Source organism: Ambystoma mexicanum, chromosome 11 (assembly GCF_040938575.1).
Source record: "Ambystoma mexicanum isolate Mex_15411 chromosome 11, UKY_AmexF1_1, whole genome shotgun sequence".
NCBI lineage: Eukaryota > Metazoa > Chordata > Amphibia > Caudata > Ambystomatidae > Ambystoma > Ambystoma mexicanum.
Genome location: NC_090934.1, coordinates 1311106115 through 1311131173, shown reverse-complemented (window position 1 = coordinate 1311131173; position 25059 = coordinate 1311106115). Strand labels below are relative to the sequence as shown.

The 25059-nt window shown below is 44.6% G+C and overlaps 1 protein-coding gene across 4 annotated transcripts in view; it reads right to left on the bottom strand.

Moving 5' to 3' along the window:
- Nucleotides 1-25059, bottom strand: part of DMXL2 (Dmx like 2) — a 2950233-nt gene that overhangs the window by 2137756 nt on the left and 787418 nt on the right. For all 4 annotated transcript variants that reach the window (XR_011279824.1, XR_011279825.1, XM_069624807.1 and 1 more), the window contains exon 13: nucleotides 19847-19968. Coding sequence is in view for 2 of the 4 variants with exons in the window: in XM_069624807.1 (XP_069480908.1) it covers nucleotides 19847-19968 (122 nt within the window). In the remaining 2 variants the exon portion in view is untranslated. The remainder of the gene's footprint in view (nucleotides 1-19846; nucleotides 19969-25059) is intronic.

The window sequence follows — 25059 nt, the reverse complement described above, 5'->3', positions numbered from 1 at the left end:
AAGAGGGGTAGTATCTCTTTGGGTTATTCTGTCTAAGATGTCCGTGAGCTGGTACTGTTCAACCTGACGTGTTTGAGGGGGGACCATAAGTGGAAGCCTTGGCAATGACAAGGTCAAGGTATGTGTTGAGGCTACTCGCATCTCAGGTGGGGCGTGAAATCAATAAGGTTCTGTTACCCAAAAATCGGGTCATCTGTTGGGTCATGTGGGACCACAATCTAATTGCTCTGGCCGTGAGCTTGTCTAATTTGTTCAAAATTGAAAGCGATCAGGCCAACTTGCTCATCATAAATGGTTTGCGAAAAATCAGATAATAACTGCTCCTGGAGACCAAAGCATATTGGGTTGAACCTAATGGCAGTTTAAGAAAATCAAAGCCTTCCTGTCAGGACAGGGTTTGCGTAGGAGGTTCTGTTGCTAGAAATCGGTTATATGTTTTTGACCCGGTAACCTTTGGAATGCTAGACATCTCTAAAAGACAATATTTGCAATATTTATGGTTCAACAGATGCTTCCATCTGTCTGCTACACTATTCTCCCGGCGTTGATTACTCACTAGTTCACCTTGTGTTAACTTCTCACGTAACTAGTGCTGCAAGGGGCGGGATCAAGCACCAACGCAAGTAATCTGGCTATGACCCTATTTTTTCGTAATTGCACGCCATGGCTTCATGACCCGGTGACCTCTTCCCGTCCTCTCAATACCAGCATGACATCTTGGTAAGTAACATTTCCCTTCCTACACTACACTCCTTCTACACCACTAACCGGTAAGCTTTACACTCTACCCGTGAATTAATTATATGCTTTAAAGTCACTTCATGAGGAAAGATTCTCCCCCTCAAGAGATCAGCTACTTCTGATTATAAGAGACCCTCCTCTCTATAAAGATTCTGTGTAACTGCTATCTGTTCTCCTTACAGTTTACAAGTCTGCTACAGACATTTTGTAACGTTAAGAGATGGATCCCACGCTCAAACAAGGTACGTCAGCATATTTTCAGTACCTTTGCTTTTTTGTCTTCTGCTGGCATAGTCTGAATCCAGCACTTACATAGACCTTTGTATACTTCATGAAGCTTGTGGACATTTTCATTCTGCGAACAGCAAGATGGTCATCCTGATTAGGTGAGGCCTTCATTCTCTTTATTTGCAATGAATTCTGCACACTTCACTCCACATTGCCTTGCAATACCCTTCTGACTTAGTTCTATTCATCACGTCTCACACATCAGGGTCCATATAATGACATCTCAGTCCTGAGGAAGGTGTCTTAAAAGTTTTCGCCGAAACATCCAAGACGTTGACCCTGACCACAATATTAATCTGTCGACAGTAGTCCAGTTGCTCTTTTCTATTATGATCTTAAAAAGGTTTGTCTGTTGCATGTTATCAGCACTGAAGCATATAACAACTGATCTGTGTCTCTTAGAGTCGATCAAAGGGTGATTTGTGCTTAAAGTAAATGAACAGTATAAAAATTCATGTATACTGGTTGATGAAATTCCTTTGAATGTCTTCTAAATTTAATTAATGTCCGTTCTGGGTTATTTTGTTTTACCCACAACTTTACGTTCTGTAAACCTTTTCTTCACCACATTTACTTTGTGGTAAGACATGAAATTTGCTGTTTAGCACCATAACTTTCTCTGATTTGTTTAAATGTTCATGCTTTCAATTAAAATGCATGTATTGTGATTTTTGACTCGTACAGAATCTTTTCTGTATTGTGTATAAGGATATTTTCATTAATTGTGCTGCAAATAATGCTTTAGAACAATGTATTGAGCAGTTTCCAAACATGAACAAATCCCTTGCATCTTGGTACCTAGCTTTCGGCATCAGGGCCTCGATGGAGCACTTTCTTTTATGGGATTGGTCCGAGATCTGAGGCTTACGGTGAGCTCATCTTCGGTCCCTGCCAATATGTGTAGGTGTGGTGGGACACTATCTTCATCAGTGTCTAGGTAGGGATGTCAGTGCTTTTGAGATAATCTTGAGCATTTTAATGCAGAAATTCTCCCACTCTTCGGGGGACGAAGCTGCCATTTGGTACGCTTTGTTTTTTGAGGAGTTTGAAGACCATTCATCGCTTTCGTCCAGTCGAGACCAGTGCTTCCTCTTCTCGTGGGGAAATGAGGCGGAAGAATGGTGGGACCCACTTTTGGTGTGCCATCTCTTATGGTGTTTTTATGCATTTTGCCTTCATCTTCCTTTTCTCTGGAATAATCTAGCACCATGTCAAAACTGCCCTATGCTAAAGTAAATTATGTTTTAGTAGAACTAAAAAACTATGCAAATTACGTTCACCTATAATCAATGTACTCAAATATATTATGTAGGAGTATCCCGAGAACAGAGTTGATTTGTCTCTCAAGGACCAAACCTAGGAGCCACCTGAAACAAATACATAAAAACCTTTCAATTTATACACTAGCTTTATTTTCAACGTGACAGCAATGGAAATTATGGCAATCGGAACAATAGTGCAAGAACTGGTAAGGTACAGGTTGAGTTATGTAAACAGTATAGATGTGAAATCTGCAAAATACTCCCACCCTAGTTAACAGTACTGCAGGTATCGACAGGCTTATCTGAATAAGTTAGTGGTACAGTCAATCCCCTGAATACTAGTCTCTTTATGCAGAATACCCATATAATTTCACTGTGTCTTCAAGACTCTTGTTGACATACAAAGCCATCTGTTTTATCTCCCCAGACTAAGGGACACACAGACACACACACACAGACACACACACACACACCTCTCCCCCCCCCCATGTTTGTATAGACTATAGAGGTACACAACTAGGGATACTTTCTGCATTGCTCTGCTAGAGTTTGTGTGAGGTAGTAAGGAGTACTAGCAGGCATTCAGCTGCAGTGTGTGTGGTGAGCCATACAGGCAGTGTACGGAGGGAAACAAAAAAGGTGCGCAGATTAGTTGGAAAAAGGTTCCTGGATTTAAGATATTTATCTGGCTAAGCAGTCCTAGCTTTATTCCTGTGGTATTCATGTACATGAAACCTCACCTCTCTGAGGAACAAACTCTGCCTACTGATGAGATTACCATATTTCAATCAGTTTCCCTCCGAATGCCCCCAATCCTTGAGTCAATGAGTGAGTGGGTAAGTAAAGAGTTTGGGTGATAAGGAATGGAGGATCTGTGCTGGCTATCCTCCCAACCAACTAACAAGTCGATGTTAAACCTTCAAGATTTTCCTTGGATACAACTTTTCAGCAAATTAATTTGCCTGAAGCTGTTGCACATTACATTTATTATAGATTTCACTCCCTGGCTGGGGGGTGGAAATGTGCTTTAACGTCCTGCCACCCCGTGCTTTGGTAGGTCCGAGCGATTTCCCGGGGTGCGGATAGTTTTCTTTTTTTCAGTCGACGGAAGATGAGCTCAGCGCGAGCACATCTCCGACATAAAAAAACATGTGCTGCCAGACGGGAGGAGTATCGGGGGACCAGAGTGCAAGGCTCCGGTCCCACAGGTGAGTTGGGGTAGGGGGATGGAGAATTGGGTGTTTCTAATGTGGGGAGGAAACAGGGAGAGCCTAATGTTAATGTGTAGCCCAACCTCTCCTCCAGCAAGTGCTAAATAGAAACAGTCCCCACCTCCAGCAGATAAAGCCCTGTATCACAGAAACTCAGAGTTGCACTTCATTAGTGCCAATCCCCTCTATAGCAGCATCACAAATTCAGAATTTTACTCCAATGAAGGATCTCTATACTACCAATTTCGCACCATATTACTATCAGCCAAACTGTAAGGAGAACAAGCTAAAATACTGCATGCATTGTCCACATTGAGCACTCTGCTTTGTCAAAAGGGGAGCCATTTTTAAGTGATGAAAAGAGCTCACTGAAGGAAATGGTGTACTCCTCTGAGAATCATTGCATGTCACATGTCTAAAGAAATACATCCCAGTACAATGAGTGGACATTTTCAAGCTTGTTTTGTAAGAAAAACAAGGAAGCTATTTCTAAGGAAGACTTGAACACAAGCATGATGAATTTCCTTTGCGCACCTGAAAATAAAGTATTAGCACCATCGGCGGGCGAGCCAACCAACAAATCAGGATGCTCGGATCGCGGGCGGAACCCCACGATCGCAGCCCATGTTCCGACCAGCCTCAGAGCTGCTTGACCCGCCCTCCTCTCCCCACCCTTCCCCTCAGGTTTTCTGATCCCTTCCAACCCCCGCAACCCACTAAGCAGATATCTTTGGTGGCGGCGCTCAGCCATCGCCACTCTGTGTCCTCACCAGCCACCACTGGAAATGGAAGAGGGACACCTTATGAAGCCCAGTCTTCAAGCTCCACAGCAGCCGTCTTGGGTATGTATTTTGTTTGAATAAACGGGACGCCTCGCAGCATCCCGTTAATTCAAACAAAATACATTGCTGTTAACACCCTGGGTTCCCTAATTGAAAACCTGGGGTGCTAATAGCAATAAGCACCTGTTCTGGGGGGGAATCACCGGCTGGTAACAGCACCAGGGCCCAGCTGTCAAGCCAGAGCAAAGGGACCGTGTGCTGTTACCACCCGGTGAAGCCCCCAGAACAGGTGCTTATTGCTATAATAAGGATACTTGATTGTATAGAATGTCTTCTACTGGTCAGTTGGGAGATCTTTGCTTGGTAACACTGATAAAACAAATCCTCAGAGACCCAATACAAACTACAATTTCCATTCAACATTATGATAATGCAGGGCTAGACTTCAGGACCCTGCTGCTCTTACTATTTGGCTTTCTGATAGCTTGGGGTGAGTGCAGCAACTGGAACCTGACCCACGCTTTAAACTGCTGAAAGTGCTGAGAAGAGAAGGTGCTAATAAAACAGTCTACGTGCATGTATCCGGTGCAAGCTTCAAATGTCCGCCACTGTGCTATGTGTCTATGACCAATGGCAGGCAGTGCTTCCACCTCGGGTGGGGTTACTAGAGGTTGGCACTTAAAGCCTAAAACATAATTTACTCTTGCCCCTGGTCAATGGGAGACACTCTTCCTGATATTCAGGGAAGATGGTAAATATCGACAAGAATATGGGACACTTATGGGGCAATAGGTCAGACAGTGACATGGGGCTGAAATCTTGGACTGTCCCTGGAAATTGGAAACAAGCCGTAACCTTACATACAGGCAGCCAGTATCCCACCTGCCTGGCCACTATGCCGAAGCAGTATCTCTCAGGGTCCCATATCACCCTCTGGAAGCAAAGAGGTAAGACTGAACTACACATTTTGTTTTCTTTGTCTTTCCGAACCCAAAGTCATTTCTGCAACATGGTTAAAGCTTTGACATAGTGTTGCAGTCAGCAATCCACTGGTATGTGCTAATTTAACCATATTTAACAATGCTAGGCCCAAAATATCCACTGAGCAAGTTTTAGCCTATAAGCCTATGAACTACATGGATGCCATTTCTAGTGAAAATGTTGACATGATCCTCCTAAGAATGATTATAAGTCTTAGAATCTATTAACCATGGACACTGATGGGGGGTGCTAGAGAGCCCAGTCAAAATGTTTGCAGGCCCATGAGCTCCCATCCAGCCCTAATTTCTCTGGTCTACATCCTGCCCCATTTAAACTGCTGAACACCTTCTGAAGGCTCCGACAGCTGTGTGAACTCATGGTGCACAATCGGAGCAAGTTGGAGGGCTCGGAGAGCAGAACCAGAGGGCATCAAAGAAGCTGCACTGTGAGGGACAGCAAGCCCTGCTTGGCGGACATGAACACGACTGTGTGAGCCAAGAGTGTGGTGGGAGCTGGAGCGGTCCTCCTGCGCTGCCTGGGGTGCGTTTGGTGAGTGCAAACGCCCCACTGCCCCCAAGATCTGTGGCGAGGGAGCACTGGTTGCACCTTCTTGCAGCAACCGTAGGAATGAGGGGAAGCTCCTGCAGCGCTTGGACGGGAACTGCTGATACCAGCATTTGGAGGAGCGCTGTGGCAGAGCCTGCGAGTCCCCTTGGTGTCCCGGAAGAACTCACGTGCCAGCTCCGGGGGCCATGGAGAACAACCTGGAGGGGAGCAGCAGAGGCCGCAGAGGGTCTCTGGACTGGTCATGACCGGGCCGTGGATGAAGCAGCATGCACCCAGCCACATCAGCGTTGTGTGGCCCGTTGCTGGTTGGGGGATAGGGGTGTCCCCAGTGCCGGTACCCCTGTGGACTAGGAGGACAAAAGTGCCTCGCCCTGTGGTGCCGCTGTCCAGGTGCTGATTTGGATACATTGGCGGGCCGAGCACCATGACGCCTCATGTCAGTGAGTGTTGAGGACACAGCGGAGGGGGAATAAGTAGAACTGAGGGCAGGAGAGGAATGCCTGAGGGAGGAATGCAGACTCCCACTGAGAGCTTTGATCAGCGATTGCTGTTGACAGCTGGAGGAAACATCGGGCCCCTCTGAACACATTGTGGGCAGCGAGCATAGGAGGACACAATCTACACCACTGTCCAGGGAAGTCTGCTGTAGCCATTAAATAGGGTTGCGGAATCAGACCCGGTGCAACTTAAAAGGGGGTGTTGAAGAGCTCTGATCCCATAACCACTCACTGAGGGGAAACGCCGTTGACCGTCATCGATCAACTCGGAACTAAGCACAGAAATCGAGTAAGCAGCAGTCAAAACTACATTTCAAAGCCACAACATTGCCCAAAACAGCTGCTTTGGAGGAGGGCCTTGGAGGGAACCTCACACACCCCTATGTCAGATACGGGTGATGTGCTCTGCGATATTAAAGCGATGCTCGGTCAGGTACAAGCAAGTATTCAATTGCTAAATGGCAAGATGGACACATTGACATGCAAAGTGTACCACATGCAGGTTTGCCTGGATAGAGATGGTGTACAGTTGGATGAAGCTGAGAGCAGAATATCCACAGTTGAAGACGGAGCCAATAGTGCAAATAGAGCTCTAGCGGTGCTCAGGATGGTTGTGAAAGAATTGATGGCAAAACAAGACGATCTTGGATCCCGGTCCCAGCAAAATAATTTGCAGATAATAGGAATGCCGGAGTCAGCAGACTAGCACAATCTAGAGACAATGGTGGCGAATCTGCTGAAAGAGGTTCTAGGCGATGAGGAATTCTCAGAGCTATGTGGAGAGAGCCCACTGCATACCGAGTGGTAGGAAACCAATACCGGGGGCACCTCCCCGTCCGCTAATAGCGCAACTGCTGAACTATCGTGCCAGAGACATGGCACTGCGGAAGGCCAGGGAGAAAGGCTCCCCAAGATACCACGAAGTGCAGATCCGTTTTTTTTCTGGGCTTTTCAGATAAGGTACAGTCGTTTAGGAAGACTTATCGATGTGAAAAGGAAACTCAGGAAGAGGGGAATCAAATACGCAATGCTGTTCCCATCTAAACTCAAAATAGAACACGATGGTAGAGTGCAGTTCTTTTACACTACAGAGGTGGCAAGTTTTTTCCATGAGTCCCTGGCGAGGGTTCCACGTGGCAGCGGCAACAATGACTGAGTGGCTCTTTCTCCAGAAGAATCCATTAGTCCAACTTCAGAGCAAGAATGGTAGTGATTTTGTTATCTCATGGCAGCTGGGATGTTATCCATGGACTGGGTTGCCGGGATAAATGGGTCCTGGTAAACCCCCAAGCATGAGCATATGTGTGTTACTAGGGTGGGGGGGGGACTGGCAGGTTGGGGTTGCTGGTGAGGGAGGGGGCCCATAGTCGGGGATACAAGTTGGGCTATACAGAGGGGTCAAAAGCCATGCCACCTCCCAGGATGTCAAATTGCTTGAATATCACTACTTAGACACCCGTTTTTTAAGTCAGGGAGGCAGGAAACAGGTATGTTTGGGGGGGGGCGGTTGGGGGTTTGTTGAAGGGGTTAAGGTTACAGATGTATGGAGGAATCAAAGGTTACTTTCCTTTATTAGACTATAGAGTATCATATTGATGTCTTCTATGCAGAATGAACAATACATGGTCAGAAGGCTGACATGGGTAGGCAATGACCAAGTCACTTGGAGTATTGCATGGAATATGAGGGGCTTGAATTGTCCGTCTAAGTGTCGTAAGGTATTACTGTACATGCAGTGGAAGTAGCGTTTTTACAAGAGACGCATCTAACACTGGATGCAGAGTCAAAGTTTAGGAAAAGCTGGGGATGCCACTGCTGCTACTTCTCTAGCTCATACTACAGGGGGGGGTGCATTCTTATCCATAACTCTGTTGGGAATCATGGCCTGCCAACCGACTTTTTCTATGCGCGCCCCACGAGATGCAGGGCTGATTTTTGCTATCCTTTCGATTAGTCACATGCAGTACAACACCTTAGCAGAGGTTACAGGTGCAGGCTATCATGCACCTTTTGCATGGGGGATCGATTGAATTTCCAATAGTAAATGGGGGGAGAGTTCTTTCCCTTCCTCCTTCTCCCCCCAATCGTTTTTCGTTTTAATTGTGGCTTTATTGCAGGTTCCTTATGGAATGACCCATAAGGTCCACGGCCCCTTTAAAAGGCACTCCTGTCGGAATCCTAGTCACGTGACCGCGATCCGCAGTCACGTGACTGGACTGGCTCCACTACTTTAGGAAGCAGCAGTAGCTGGGAGTTCAGTCCTCGAACATCCCGGAGGTACGCGAGGGCTGCTGAATTTTGGCACACGTGAACGAGTGAGGAAACTTTGTTTCATCTTCTATGAGGTAAGGAATTGGCTGCCCTCCTCTGTTTTACTTCCCACTTTTCCTTCTTTGCCCATGGGGCTATTGGCATTTTTAGAGACCTAGGAAGAGAATGTCATGTTTGACTCCGTTACCCATATGCCACTGCCAGTAATGATATCTAGTGTCGCGGCTGCATAAAGACGTGCACCCCCGACGGGTTAGGTAGGGGGAATTAAATGACCGTATGAGTTTTCATCCAGCAGTGCCTCTTGTAGGGGGCTTTGAACTAACACAAACATACCATATTTTTCGTTCAGCATGTTTAAGGCACATTATATCTATCATGTTGAGGCCTTAGTGCAGTTTAACAGAGCCTTGTTTTGTTTTGACATATCATGGCATGACATGGAACACTTCTGCTTTTTCTCAAACAACTGCAGTAATGTATAATGACTGTTTACCATTGCTGCTCTCTGATTCGAACTCATTAGCATTGAGCAGTACAATGGAGGGTACAAATGGCCTAAGACAGCAAGCTGGCTTAAATATAGATCAATGACTTACAGAGATTACATATGTTCTCTGAGCATATTCCCATTAGTGGTATTATTAGATTCTTTCTTTTCCTCTCTCTTTTCAGCCAGCAGTCATCTAGCTGGTCTAATCAAGGTTGAAGTCCTTGTCAATGAAGTGAACTGCATTTCATCAAGATAATCTAGCCCCCGAATTGAGGGGACCTTTTTTTACCCCTGTGGCCCGACCCAGGATGAGCTGACCTTCCCCTATCTTGAAGGTTTGGACCTTTATGTTGGTTGTCTGACTGATTGGGTGTGCTGTTCTAACTTATATATATATATATATGCCACTGGGACGGTTGTGAGGGTCTCTACTATGAAATTAGGATCTCCCCTCCCGATTACCTGGCTGGTTGGATTTATCCTATTGAAGATCCACGCTGGGGTCAGAGGGGTGGAATATATTTCTACATCCCGGACCCGCATATGGGTTCCGCAGTTTGATTCTATCAGGAGCAAACACTGCCATTAGTGGATTCTTGATGAGAACCTTAGTGTAACGTTTTATGTTGGGCAACTGTGGGGCTGCTAGGCTAGGTCAAGGACTTTTGTTTTCTCTGTTCTTTGTCCCTTTTTCTGAACTTTTCCGACATACCTTAGTGATGAACTGGATAAAGAAGGAACGCAAGGACTACATACAAACACAGAATAAGAACTAGGCCATGGAAGGGTTCACAGATTAATTCCTAGTCGCCTTTCCATTGACCAGTCATTTCCTTTACTGTTCCTATATTGCATAACCATTTCTGTCCTGTCCTGAGGAAGACGACTGTCAAGCCATCTCTCACTGTTTTTTCAAAAGAGACAGATGCCTCAGACAACTTTCTGAAGTCGTCAAAACTGCCTATTCTTGGGATACCAGTGTGGCACACGGGAATGGTGGTAGTTACACTAGGTACCGGTGGTTGACTGTTTTGGTCGAAATGGTGACAAGCGTTGCAGGCTGCAGTTTTCATTTATTTTGCACTGCAAGTTTGTCGGTTTAATTGAATTAATAATTGTTACCACTCCAGAATATGAAATTGGAGAGATGCTGTGATTTTGCAAATTTTATAACAAGTACTGGGAAAAGAAAGGCCAAGAGAGACCACCCCGGAGTTCACGTGAAATAAAGACCCACGCTGCAGGGGCCTGGCAGACCGGCAATGAGACAATGATAAATGAACACAAGCTGAAAGAGACAATAACAGGTCCCAAGTTATGACTGAAAGACCTCTCAATCTGCACTAAAGAAGCTTGATCTGGTGAAATATTGTGGACTGAGCCGACGACCAAATTCCAGAAACGCCTACGCATACATTAACGGAGAGGATCATTCCCCCACGCCAAAGAATTGGTGGGTATCTTGCAGGCAAGAAGTCGGGACCACCCCAAGAATAACCTAGTTGATAGCACATTGGGGACTTCAAGCCTACACTAACTTCAGAATCCTGCACATCACCCCCAATGAATATGGCTATGCAAGCGCCGAAGCAGAAAGGCTCATCGTCTGGGGATATCAAAGCACTCATGCAAGCTGCAGACACCCAAAAACGCAATCTGCAACAAATGACCGCTCGGGTACACTCCCCCACTCAAGGGGATAGGTTGTTACAGGAGTATCTACCACTACGTAAGTCAGACCTGGTGGAGATGCTACAGGAGCTAACAAAAGACCCTATAGACAGCGCCTCAGAGTTAGCCAAGTCAATAGCGGACCTAAATAAAGGGATCACAGCAGTGGAAAAAACGAATAGATGAAGCAGAAAATACACTGGCGGAACAGGGACATGAACAAGATGAGCTATCCAAAAGGGTCCGAGAATTAGAGCAGTACATTGCCCGAGTGCAAAGCAAACGAGTGCAAAGCAAACAAGAGGATGCCGAAAATAGATCAAGGCGCAATAATATAAGGATTCGGGGCATGCCTAAATCAATTCCTGACTCTGAGCTACAGCATTCAGTCACAGAGCTATTTCACCAAATACTGGGCCCGAGCGATGAGAGAGAAATAATACTGGACAGAAACCACAGGGTCTACTCCACCTATCAGATTAATAGACACTTGGCCCCATATGTGCTGACCAGAGTACACCTATATCAACTAAAAGAAGACAACATGAAGGCAGCTCGTGGAACAGAATCCATTTGATTCCAAGCAACGACCATCGAACTCTATCAAGACCTGGTGCAAGCTACACTACAAAAGAGGAAGCGGTTGCAAGTGGTAACGGACTGGCTAAGAAGCAGGTCAATACAATACCGATGGATCTTCCCGAGTGGACTTTGTGTATCTCTGCCCCTTCCATTCAAAACGATCTCGAAAGAAGGAGCTGGAAGAACTCATGAGAGAAGGAGATGACAACAAGGGTGCTACTAAAAGGAAAACTTCATTGGATCATTCCATGGAGAGCAGAGCCCACGAAACAGAACAATGGCAACCAGCGCATCCTCGCCCACGAGGTGGCACCAAAGAACAAAGAACCAAACCCGGCATGAGGGCCACACAAGAATGAGTAAGGGCTGATTGTAAAATGTAATCGTACGTCTTTGGTTGCCCTTGCTATCCGGGAATGAGTGTCCTGGTTTTCGGCCCTACAGGGTTAAACCAGTTAGGGGCTTGCCCAACTCTCACTAAAGAATCACACAATTGAAGCAAAGAAGTCCAATGCAAGAATAAGGGTGGGTTGAAGAGGAGGGGGGACGCAAAGTAAAACATGGAACCCTAAGTTCCTGGGGTAGTTAATTCTTGGTGAGCTGCAGTGGCAGCATATGATAACTGTTAAAGTTGAACGTGTTGGGGAAGTTGGGATATGGGGAAGGAAAAGAACTCCATGCAAAGCACTTCTAGCGGTTGAGAATCAAAATTACATAGAAATGATACCTAAGGATCCCTGCAGGGCAGGGGATAGATTAGCAATATGAGGTTCTACTCCAAGAATGGCTGACCTAACGTTTATTATGCTCAAAGTGCAAGGGCTAAATTCCCCTATAAAAAGGAGATCAATTATGCAACGACTGAGGGAATTGCAAGCATCAGTGGTGTGGGTGCAAGAAACCCACTTGCTGCCGAAGGACGAGCATAGGCTGCGACACAGAGCCATCCCAACGCAATTCCTAGCCTCGAGTAGGACAAAAAAGAGAGGGGTGGGAATTATCATTGCAAGAGGAGTCAATTTCGAGAAACAATATGTTAAAAGGGACCTGGAAGGGAGATACTTAATCCTAGGGGGGACACTAACGCACCAGCAAGTGACTATGGTAGCGATCTATGCTTCTAACGAAAAGAAAGATCAGTACCTGATGGAGCTCCTCCCAAAAATAGCAGAATGGGGAAGAGGACATAACCTTATAGGGGGAGATTTCAACTGTGTTATGGACGCCTCAATGGACAAAACCCTTCCAGCAACGTCCAGCGACAATCAGAATAGACGAGCCGTGGCTTAATTCCTCAGAGACGTACGATTAATTGAAACTTGGCACTTCTTTCGTCCTCAAGAGAAAGATTACACCTTTTACTCAGCAGTACATAAATGGTTCTCCCGGATCGACATGATCCTAGTATCAGACGCAGCTATCCCACAAGTCACTGGGTTAGAAATAGGGGTGAGATGTATAACAGACCACGCACCGGTCTCCAGGACCATGGAAATTCCAGGCTCGAAGCCAAGAGCGCGTAAACCATGGGACTTAATGAACTGCTATTAAAAGATCTGGCGCTGAGAATGGATATAAAGCATGTGCTGAGGAAGTACTTTTCCGAGAACACCACACCGGGGAATAAATGGGGAATAATATGGGATGCTAGTAAAGCGGTGGTCTGAGGAGAATTTATTGCACATACAGCAAATTTCCTAAAGAGGAAAGAAACAGAGAGGCAACCATTAGAGGCGAAAGTACAGTTAGCCGAGACACAATATAAAGTTAAAAAATCCCAGAGTTTGGCGAGACCTCAAGCAAACTAAAGCTGCACTAGAAGCGTATTATGCGGATAAATCTGCGCAGCTCCTCCTTAAAACTAAACAAACATATTATATAAAAGGGGATAAAGCTAATTGGCTATTAACGGCCAAATGGGAAAAGTGTAAAAACCGCAACCGAATTAACGAACTAGCACACCCAGGGGGAGGGATAGTCAAGGATGAGAAAGGGATAACAGAGGTCATGCAAACATTTTACACTAAACACCTATCAAGGGATCACCTACATAAGGAGACACAAATATAATTCTTGGCACGAATGAATTTGCCATAAATCACTGAGAATGATTAAAAAGAATTAGAAGCACCCATAACAGAAGAGGAGGTGAAAGGAGTTATCAATTCCCTGAAAAGAAACAAAGCCCCGGGCCCAGACGGTCTCTGTAACACCTACTATAAAACATTCCAAAACGTACTAGTCGGCCCACTAACACGCCTATTTAATTATATAAGAGATACTGGGCAGGTCTTGGGGGACATAAGTCCAGCGACTACGGTCCTCCTCTTGAAACCAGACAGGGACCCCACAGAATGTGCAAGTTACCGTCCTATTTATTTACTAAATGGAGATGCGAAGATATACTCCACAATCTTAGCACAACGACTAGCGAGAATCCTGCCCAAAATAATCCATCCAGACCAAGTAGGTTTTGTAAGAGGGCGCCATACCTATGACAATATTCGCAGGGATATAAATATCATCGAATGGGCGCGGGAAACAGGCCAGCCCATGTCAATATTGGCATTGGAAGCCTACAGGGCGTTTGATAGTCTAGATTGGGGCTTCCTACGGTTGGTCCTGGAGAAGTTCGGATGTGGACCGATTTTCTCCCGCATGGTTTTGGCCAACTTCGTACAGCCATCCACAAGACTAATGATTAATGGCCAATTAACAGAAAACATCCCGATCCGCAAGGGTACTAGGCAAGGGTGCCCTGTGTCGCCATGGAGCCGCTGGCACAGGGAATACGAGCAGAACAAAATATTCTGGGGGTGGAGACAGTGACCTGTGGAATCCAAAAAATTGCTTTATACGCGGATGATGTCCTTCTCTTTCCGAGGGATACAGAGCAATCACTCCCCCACACAATCACAATGTTAAAGAGATTTGCAAAGGTCTCAGGATTTCATATTAACTACTCTAAATCTAACGCACTTAACATCACTGAAAACCCAGATAAGTTACCAGAGGGGGGGAAGTAGTACCCGCTAAAATGGAGCCAAGGACCTAAATCTAACACCTACTTACCGGAAGCTTTATGGGGAAAATATCCGGGACTGCTAACAACCCTGATAGATGGCCTGAAAAGATGGGATATGCAGGAACTATCTTGGACAGCGCGGATAGTGGCAGTTAAGATGTCTGTGCTCCCCAGATTTCTATATACAGTGGGTGCACTCCCACTGAAAATCCCCCCCCCCCGGCAATCCAGAATCTACTTTCATCTGGAAAGGAAAGAAGCCAAGAATCCCAAAGAAAATTATTTTCCGAACTCAGATAATGGGAGGATTAGGAGTGCCGGAATTCCGCAGATTTCTCTGGGCAGCGCAGATAGAACCAATGTTACAGTGGCCCCAAAGGGAGAACCAAAACCGATGGATAAATCTAGAAAAGAAAGCAACAAAAATCCCATTAGAAAATCTAGGATTCTTACACCCGAAACATAGAAGGAATGGAGGCACACTGCTGGAAACAACAAGAGCCACCCTGTGGTATTGGGATAAAGCTCTACGGAATAAGAAGCTAAAACTAGGGGGAGGCCCACTTACACCAATGGCCCATAATCCAGATTTCACACCAGGTGCACAGTAGGGGTGTCACGGTATTCGTTTTATGACGGTACGATAACCTTCTTGCCAAATGACGGTATATCATGGTTATCGCGGTATAGCAGGTGGAGTTAACTGATCTTAACAAATATTTTCTAAAAGGTCATAAATTGACAGATTTATCATCACAAACAAAACCAGGCACCCAGGGCCAGAATTGGGCCTTTAGTTTACTTGCGGGCCAAAAGGTGTTCAGTAATCACTGACATGTTACCCTTTGGTATGGCAGCAGGGAATACCCACAGAGATGAGTGAATTTCGCAGTGTGACTGATTATATGTAAATTCAATGATAGAACCAGGGAAATCCCCCATTGCCATATGTTTAGAGAACATTATCCATTATAAATATATAAACCCCAAAGCCGCCACCCCAAAGTAAACCCTTATCCTTCTTGGCACTGTATCTATTCTTCCTATTGCTAACATATTGATTTTGTGTAAGGAACGTGTGGTTTATGGAATGGCATTAAAAACTGCTCCAACTGAAACTACTTGGCAGACGGCACATCCAACAGTGCAAAACCAAGACTGTGCAGCAATTGCTTACTGCAGCCTTTCCAAATCAGATTGAAAAGCACACTTAACGGTATGAACGGTATAACGGTATAAATAATGTGACAGTTATTATTGTTCAATTAAGTGGTTCACGGTATCTTTAACGGTATACCGTTATACCGTTACATCCCTATTGCACAGCCCCACTTCTGGACCCACTGTGGAGCGGACCCGGAAGAAATCCTCCCATATATGAGGAAATGGGAGGACGAGATGGGCAAGCCGATCCCTATAGAGACATGGGGGCAAATATGGCATCGAGCAGCGAAGAGCTCTAAATGTGCCTCAATCAAGGAGGCATCATTTAGGCTATGCCTCAGATGGTACATGACTCCACAACGATTACACTCCATCAAAACTAACTACCCCTCATCATGCTGGCGAGATTGCGGAGAAGTAGGGGACAGGATCCATATGTGGTGGACTTGTCCTCGGGCACAGATATACTGGAAAGAAATCCTAAGTCACATCATGGAAATAATGAAGGTGGAGCTCCCCATGGACCCATTAGTACTATTACTGGGGGCATCAATGGCGAACATCTATGCACAAACTGGAGACAGAGCTATGCTCATCACCCATATGTTAAGCACAGCGAGGATTAATCTGGCACATATGTGGAAAACCAAACAAGGACCAGTAGAAGCCATGTGGTGGGTCAAGCTGTGGGGAATCATGGCCCTACAAAAGGTAACAGCCTTGGCTTACGGCTCTTACCCGAAATATTTGAATACATGGATACCCCTTCATGAATTCACCAGGGACAATTAACATATGTACTTTAAGCCCAGAATGCTAGGTAAGGTCTCCATATTACAAATTAAATTTAAGGATGCATTATCTGGATTAGAAAAAATGCATGGATACATAATGAAATGTTGCACATTTTTTCAACCGAACTCTAGCGCAATAGAATAAGCTGGGGGTGGGAGGGGGGTAGGGAATAAAGTTAATTATGAATTGTTAATTGTTCATTACTAAGCTCAAGAACTCAATGAACTACAAGATAATACAAGGAGAGTAAGAGTGTAAGACAAGAAATGAACTATACCTGGTTTTATTGTATGCATATGTTTATTAACAAAGCTCTTGAAAATAAAATAAAATAAAGTTTGTAAAAAAATAAAGCGAGGGGTTGACGGATGTGGTGTTTCGATAGGGCCTGTCCAGGGTAAGAGACACATTTTTTAAAATCAATACTGGATCGGTGGAGTCGGCTGTGACCCTGTGTGAGAGCTTTAAATGCGAAATTAGCAGGGAGTGTATTCAGGGAGAAACAGGGATAGTAAAACAAATACACAGTGTACTGGTGAACACTGAGGCCCACATACGGGACAGATGAGAACGACAACATCAACACTCCTGGAACAAGCAGAGATTAAGAAACATTTGCAGTTGTTTAACGAACTAGCCCATAGCGAAGTTAAGTTTCTCCAGGGGAAAGCTGCAGTACGGCATTATGGGGAAGGGCAGAGACCAAGCAGACTGCTGGCAAGGGCTACAAGAGCGGATAATGTGAGGGATCGAGTTCTGTCAATAACAGACACACAGGGAGTCGAGAGGTTCACAGACTCGGAGAAAGTCCAAGAATTCTGTGAGTTTTATGGTCAACTAAACTCTTCTCGTATTCAGGTCTCTCAACATGAGGTAAATAATTATCTGGATCATGTGGCCTTATATTGGTGCACGGATCAGGAACAGGAGGGGCTGGGTTGTCTACTGTCTCTGGAGGTGGTGCTTGGAGATATTAGATCTCGCCCATCTGGGAAATCCCCCGGGAGAGTTTTATAAACACTATGTAGGGAGACTTACCCCCTACCTACTGCATATGTTCCAAAGTTTGAAGGATAGCCAATTACCAGAGTCTGAGAGAGGCGGTGGTGGTATTGCTCAAACCGAACAAAGCTCCAGACGACTGTTGTTCCTATTGGCCGAGATCCCTCATCAACTTGGATAATAAGATCCTAGCCAAAATGCTGGCGTCAAGGCGGGCACTTCTGATTCAGAAAATGGTAAAGGCAGATCAATCTGGGTTTATAGCAGGGCGCTATACTTCCTATGGACTACGTAGGATAGTCAGGCTATGAAGGCATTTGATTTGGTAAAATGGCACTTCCCGTTTGCAGTATAACATAGGATGGGGGAGCAATTTATCTCATTGGTGTTGTTGCTGTATACACTGCCAAATGCTAAAATTAGGGTGAATGGTCAGCTAACCCCCAACGTACTGTTGGAACGAGGCACCCGGCAGGGGTGCCCCGTCGCTGCTGTCTGTGTAAACACTGCCGGAAACGATCAAGGAAAGTCACCTGCTCTGAGGGGCTCAGTTATGCAAACCCAGGGTAGAGATTACGCTTTACGCGGATGACATAATGCTCTTTGTCACTGACCCCAAGCATAATCTCAACCAAATTATGAGTGACATACTGACATTTAGAGATTTTTCAGGGGTCAGAATCATTGCCACAAAGTCGGTCCTTTTCACACTAACGAACAGCGTGGAACAATATGTGAATGGGTGCGGGTTTCAGTGGCATATTAGTTAGACTCGAAATGTAGGGGTTAATATTGCTCTAACCCTGACTGCCTTGTACAAATATAACTATCAGAAAGTACTGGAACAAGCCGGAGGCACGATGGATAGGTGGGGGAATATACCCATCAATCTCTATGGTAGAATCTCCCTAGTTAAAATGGTACTACTACCTCGGTTCCTATATGCATTTCTCAATGTCCCGCTGGCACTGCCTAGAGAATATTTCCGGGATCTAAGATCTATGATGTTGCCGTTTATTTGGACTGGGAAACTAGCGAGCGTCTTGTGGGACAATTTGGTGGTGCCACTACAAGAGGGGGGTTTAGCACCGACGGATTTTGAGACAACAAAATGGCTCAAGCAGGGTTCCTCCTGTATTGGTTCGGTGAACAGAGAGATAGAAGACACGTTGAGGTAGAGAGAGCAATAGCGACACCATTTCTTTTACGGTCAATTATCCTGACAGGACATCCAGCGTAGATAACATGGTGGAACTGACCTGTAGGGCATGGACCCGAATTGAGCATAAATCCAAGGGTGAGGTGACCTATTCTCCAGAGTTGCTGGTCATTTATATTCCTGGGATCCCTCTCACTAGTGAAAGAAGCTAGGTCATCTTTATGAGACAATTGAAGGTAACTTGTTTGAGACCTTCTTCCAAATGGGCAATTTATAACAGAGTAGATGCGAGATAGAGGGGAACTCACAGCCATAGATATGTTTTTGTATTTTAGGCTACGAAACTCTATAAAACAGTTAATCTCGACTTTCCCTAAGAAACCTGAAGTGGCCCCAATAATTGATAAAGTACAGCAGGATGGCTACAATAACAGAGTGGTCTCAGCGATGTATGCTATGTGTCTGGTAACCAAACAAGGGTCGGGTACCTCCCCCTGAAGGAAATGGGAACTCACTTGGGTGTGAAATATCAGAGGAGGTCTGGAGGTACTGTTGTGAAGGAACAAGGAAAGTGGCTCTCAATGCCAGATATAAGCTAATCCACTTTAAATACTTCCAATTCCATCATACACCAACCTCACTGCACCGGTTTTCTACTCCTGGCCAAGAGACGGGTGGTAATGGTGTGGGGTGGAACGCAATCTCCAAGGTTAAATCAATGGCAGGCTGACATCCTGTACTGTAACAATATGGAAATGGAATACAGCAAATTATCATACTGCCAAGCTAGTTCCAGGAACATATGAGGACCATGCATACACTACCTGATAACACAATCACAAGAGTCGGAAGGTAGCCCATCACAACCCCCAGAAACTGAAGAAAATAGCAGTGATGTGTGAGACATTGCATGACAAAGTAAGGCCAATTAGAAACAACGGCATTGACATGTTAACTAGGCGTCGTATCGACTGAAGTTGGAATCATCATATTGTGGAATCCGTAAATGTGATGCCCAAACAGGTTGTAACCAGATACAATGTACCTCGATTCAATGTAATGTAATTAAACCACTGTTTTAGGGATGTGTGTTAAAGTTGGCATATTGGTGATGGTTATATTGGAAAATGCCAATAAAAAGTTTACATTTTTTTTTTAAACAACCATGGACACTGTTGGCAAATTATGAAACATTCCTATAAGCCATGCTATTTTCTAGAGACTATAAATGCATCCAGTATATTAAAGACAACATGAATGAGTGTGTAAGTGTACAGCATAGTTGCCTAGATCACATGCGCAGATTTTGAATATCAGAATTCAGACATTCTCAGATGAGTTTTGGGTTCACTTACCGATGACTCAGGATCTGATAATTCATCTAAAAGTTTTCTTGCATCCACCACGGCTTGATACAACCTTAGATGTTTGCCATCAGAAGCAACAAAGCAAGCGCTGGCAGAATTGCAGTATGTTCCTGACAAGAATAAGTAAGCAATATTACAAAACAAATCACCTTCCTAGAGCACAAAGCTACCCAGGGAGTGATGCAACTTGCTGTACAAAAGGGTAGGATTCAAGATGGTTAAAATAGCAGTGGAAAATATCCAATATGGTATAAATGTAATAGGTCCACAAGTCATTTACAAACGTTTTTATGATTGAAAGGTTAGTGCCAACAGGGTACTTCATCCGTTTCTGTATGGACACAATTTCGCATTAGTAAATTTATATTCACTTTCAATATGTACTTAATTATCAAAGTACTTACAACCCATTTCTATGCACATACGTAACACTGCTTTTTGTATCTTCTGTCCATCTTGTCATGTTACATTTGATGCATAAGTGTAATGTGAAAACACATTATGTGATATTGATTTCTAAACACATGTTGGCAGACATTTTTCACAACAACTGCAACACTAACGGCCTGATAATTATCTTGAATACAACCAATGCAGGTTTTGTCTTTGTTACCAGATTATTGCTGGTCAGAGTAATATAAGAAAGTTGGGTGAAATTATCACATTGCAAAAGGTGCAACGATTCTATCTAGCAAGGAGTGGAGGTGCAGTGGGAACTTACAAGGGTTTTTCTGGTGGCAGGAAGGACACAAGGGGCTGCAGCTCCTAGCTATTGCACAGACATTTTGAGCCCCAGGAATACTGTTCCACTAATACTATAGGAGCACACGTTTATTAAGCAGCTATTAGACTTGCCAAGCAGTTGTCAACATCATTGTTCTATACAGAGCCGCATTACCGGGGGATAAACCTGCCTACACAAATGAGCAAAGGACGCTAGTCGCTCAGGGTTCAGAGTGTTTTTAAGGGAGTGACCTCACCAACAGGATGTCTGGTAACCTTCCTTGGCCCAATTGGTGTAGAAGGAGCTAGAGGTTTTTGAAGAGTAGCTGGTTTATGTTAAATCAGAATTTAGGAGGACCTTGTACATACAATTCTATTTGAGAATTTAACCACTAGCAGAATTTACCTCACATTGACACTAGCAGAATTTACCTCACATTGACACTCCGCAGACATTTCTAAATGCCCTTTTTTTGCTCTATGTAAAGATAAGTCGTCTTATTTCTGCTTATACATCACAGCCAGGAGAAACTGGCTAAATCAGATTTTGCAAACCCTGAAAACTCTTACAGTTTTGCACACCTTTGAGGTGTACAAACCCACTTTGTTGCACCACATAGTTTGTGGGATCTCCAAGAATATCAGCCGGCCATGGAAAGTGATGAGTAAGAGGGGTTCAGTCACAATTACATTTTTGGACTGGCTTGCTTATCTTATTTAAGACTGTTTGTGAAAATGAATTTTGTATGCGTTTGGCTATGTGGTGAGATACCCATCCGGTCGCAGTGACTAATATATCCAATACAATTTTTTTCTATTTATTGGATTCATATATTGACGTGTACGTAATTCTTTTTAATACGATCAAGTTTTATTATATCAATAACTTATCTTGTGCTTTTATTATGTCATTTAATTAATGTTTTTACGCTAATAAATCAACTATAAGTGTTTCTATGCTAAACTACTGAACCAGTTTGTTCTTTTAAATAGGTATATTTTAGATCTGGCTAGATGGCTAAAGCTCTTGTCGGCAGAGGAATATCTTCAATGGACACTTGTGTCAATCTTCTGCTCTGTGGTGCAGCCTCTCACTCTCCCCTTGTATTCAAGCTCTCTCTCAATCTCAATCCCTCCCCCAACTTATCGTTAACCCCTTGCTCTTGTATTGCACATCCCCTTCTGTTCATCCTCCATTCAACACCTCCACTATTCATTAGACTTTGAAAAAATACAAACTCTGTCCAATTCCAGATTTGCTGTTAAAAAGAGCACTGGCAAAATTGGCTTTGTAAACTGTAGAAGATAATAGTTTCAGCCCCATAGTGAGGGCAGGATTTAAAAAAGCAATCCCTAAACACATTTACAAAGTCAGACCAATTAACGTTGGCCAATCCCAGTCTTTTCTAGAACTGCATCAGACATGACATAAAAAAAATCCCCAAAAAGTGAGTTGCAGCAGAGCAAGATTATACAAAGATGCAATATTATTTTGATGGCACTGGAGTGATCATGCTCATGGGTTATTAAACCTAAAACTATCATTGTAAATCTGATAACTCATTATTCATCCTGTATACTCAAAGTAGTAACCGATCAGGTGGAGGGAGACCGAATGTGCACCAACAACAAAGACATAGAAAAGGAATTTCTTAAATTCTACACTACACTCTACAGGTCCAATAACCCGGCTCTCTCCGATCAGGAGGCCTATATAGATAAAATCGACCTCCAAAAGATCTCGACGGAGGATAGGGATCTCTTGGAAGGGGAGATAACAGTGACGAGGTCAGAAGGGTAATAAACAACCTACCTCCTAACAAATCCCCGGGCCCAGACGGTTTCGTAGCGGAATTCTACAAATTACACAAAGAAATCCTAATTGCCTACCTCACAAATCTATTCAACCCGATCGGTACTACCAAGGCCCGTCCCAAAACAATGGAGGAGGCAAAGGTGATACTAATACATAAGAAGGGCAAAGACCCGACCGAATGCGAGTCCTACCGGCCCATAGCTTTAATAAACATTGATGCCAAAATACATACCAAAATTCTAGCTTCACAGCTCGACACGATTCTTCCCAAAGTAATACAGCCAGACCAGTCAGGATTATCAGAGGCAGACAAACATCAGACAATGTAAGAAGAATAGCCCATCTAGTCGAAAAGGCCCAGAAAAATAACATACCGGCCCTCCTGCTAGCTATAGACGCGGAGAAGGCATTTGATCAGGTGGAGTGGGACTTTCTCTTCGCCACCATGGCTAAGATGGGCTTCGGACCAAACTACATCGACCGGGTCAAGGCAAACTACCAAAACCCGCTCCTTTGACTAGCAATTAATGGACAAATCTCGGATCCGATTCCGGTAGGAAGGGGCACAAAACAGGGCTGCCCAATGTCCCCCCCCCTTCTATATGCACTACACCTGGAACCATTCCTGGCAGCAATAAGGGCTGCTGAAGATATAAAGGGAATACCATTTGGGGGCCGCGTCCACAAAGTGGCTGCCTTTGCGGTGACATGCTGCGGTCATTGACCCATCCCACGACCTCTCTGTTAGGCAGAATTATATGCAGTACCCTTTGGGAACACCACACACAATTAGGACTACAAGTGACAGTACAAATTCACCTTTGGTACAAGCCTGTACTACACATTAAAGTGGTAGCAATGGCTGAGCAGCCAGACTTATCTCAAGAGTAAGTGAGCAGAATCAATAGTTACACAAAGGACAGCAATTACTATGATTCAAACAAACACTGACTCAAGGTTTCTGGGTAAAAGAATATACATTTATTTACACATCAGTTGTAAAACATTTCACTAAAGTAAAGCAGTTGAAAAATCACACTCTTAATACACTACACCACACCACACCCAATAGATGCTGGACAGAAAAGTTAGTTTAAAGAGTAGAGAAGGACAAGCCCTCGGATTGGCGAAAGGTTTCACACACCTTCACTGTGGCTGGACGAAACGAACAACCGGATTTGCACAGTACCTTTAAATGGAGAAGAAGCTGTAGCTGAGGCGGACGTTCCTGGCAGGTTCACGGTTCCTGAAGCGACTGTCGGACTGACATGAAGTAGGAAGACTGGAGGGTCCTGCACTGCCCAGGGAAGAAACCAGCAGCAGAGCAAAGAAAAGAATAAAAGGTGTGCTCCTTAAAACCCAAGCAGGGTCTGACCTTCCTGGCTATCTGGTTCACTGTAGCTCTGTACAGGAAATTCGACCAGAGGAGGGAGTCCTGGCTTGCAGTTTGGGTGAACTGGTTGGTCCCAGCAGCTCAGGGGAAGAAGATTCCTGGTAGATCTTCTCTGTCATTCGAGTCTGAAGATTCAGACCTGCAGCAGGGATTCAAAGGGCAGTTCAGTCGTTTTAGGGGTCCTCTTACGTCAGCTCCTCTGCGGTTCTTTCGTCCCAGTGGTGAGACCGCCTTTCCAAACCCAGAGACCTGCTTTTTATTCAGTTTTCCCCCATTCACACAGCCTGGCTGTCAATCACACAGCAGGGCGGCTGTCCCACCGGGACAGTCACCACAGCCAATCAGATCGGAGTGCGACATGGGTCTCCAAGGAGACCCTTTGCAGGGAGTCCCAAACCCCTCCCTCGCATCCTGCCCCCTACCCAGACATACAGGCACCTAAGGAGGGCTTCTGTGTAGAAGCCCGCGAAAAAGACGGTGAACAAAGGAACCAAACCTGGTATGGCGCGCATAGTAAAGCTCGAGAAAGACATTTTCAAAATGAAATGGGGAATAAACCCAGCTGGAACCGTATAAAAACGTATATGGTCTAGCGGGTTTAAGTTCGAGGCTACCAAGATAGCCTAAAACAATACCAGACTTATTTAAGATAACCGCAGTAGGAAAAATAGGGTAATTACCACTGCCACCAGCCAAGTCTTAATGAAAAAGGAGCAAAACAATGCCCCAAGAGAAACAGACAAAAATGGATAAGTATTAACACTTTCCAGTACTCTATGTAAGATAGTTTGTACTGGGTATGTGGATTTTAAAGAGACTAATAAAGTCAATGGCAATTTTACATGTTCTGGGAGACAGTAGTCAGTCCCAGAAAATGGAGTCTGAGTTGGGAAGTCTAAAAGAACACCCTGTGTCACTGCACTGAAGGTGCTGTGTAACACACTGTAAAAAGATGATGCCTATGGAGAAGGTGAGGCTCCACAGTCTATGAACACAAGAAAATGTTAAACACACACAGCAAAACACATGTAAGAGTGGGAAAAAAGGCTCACACTCTTACCAGGTGAAATAAATTAATCCTAGAAATCCAGCAAAGCTGCTGAGGGGCTCAGTAGGTAAGGGAAATTAGCCACTCTGGTGAATTCTCCCTAACACTCTCTGCAGGCAGTGGGCAGGGAACATGACCGTTTTGGCCAGGTGGCAGGGCTAATAATTAACACGCACAAATCTGACGTTCTCACCCTCACCCTGTCAGAGTGCAGAGCACGA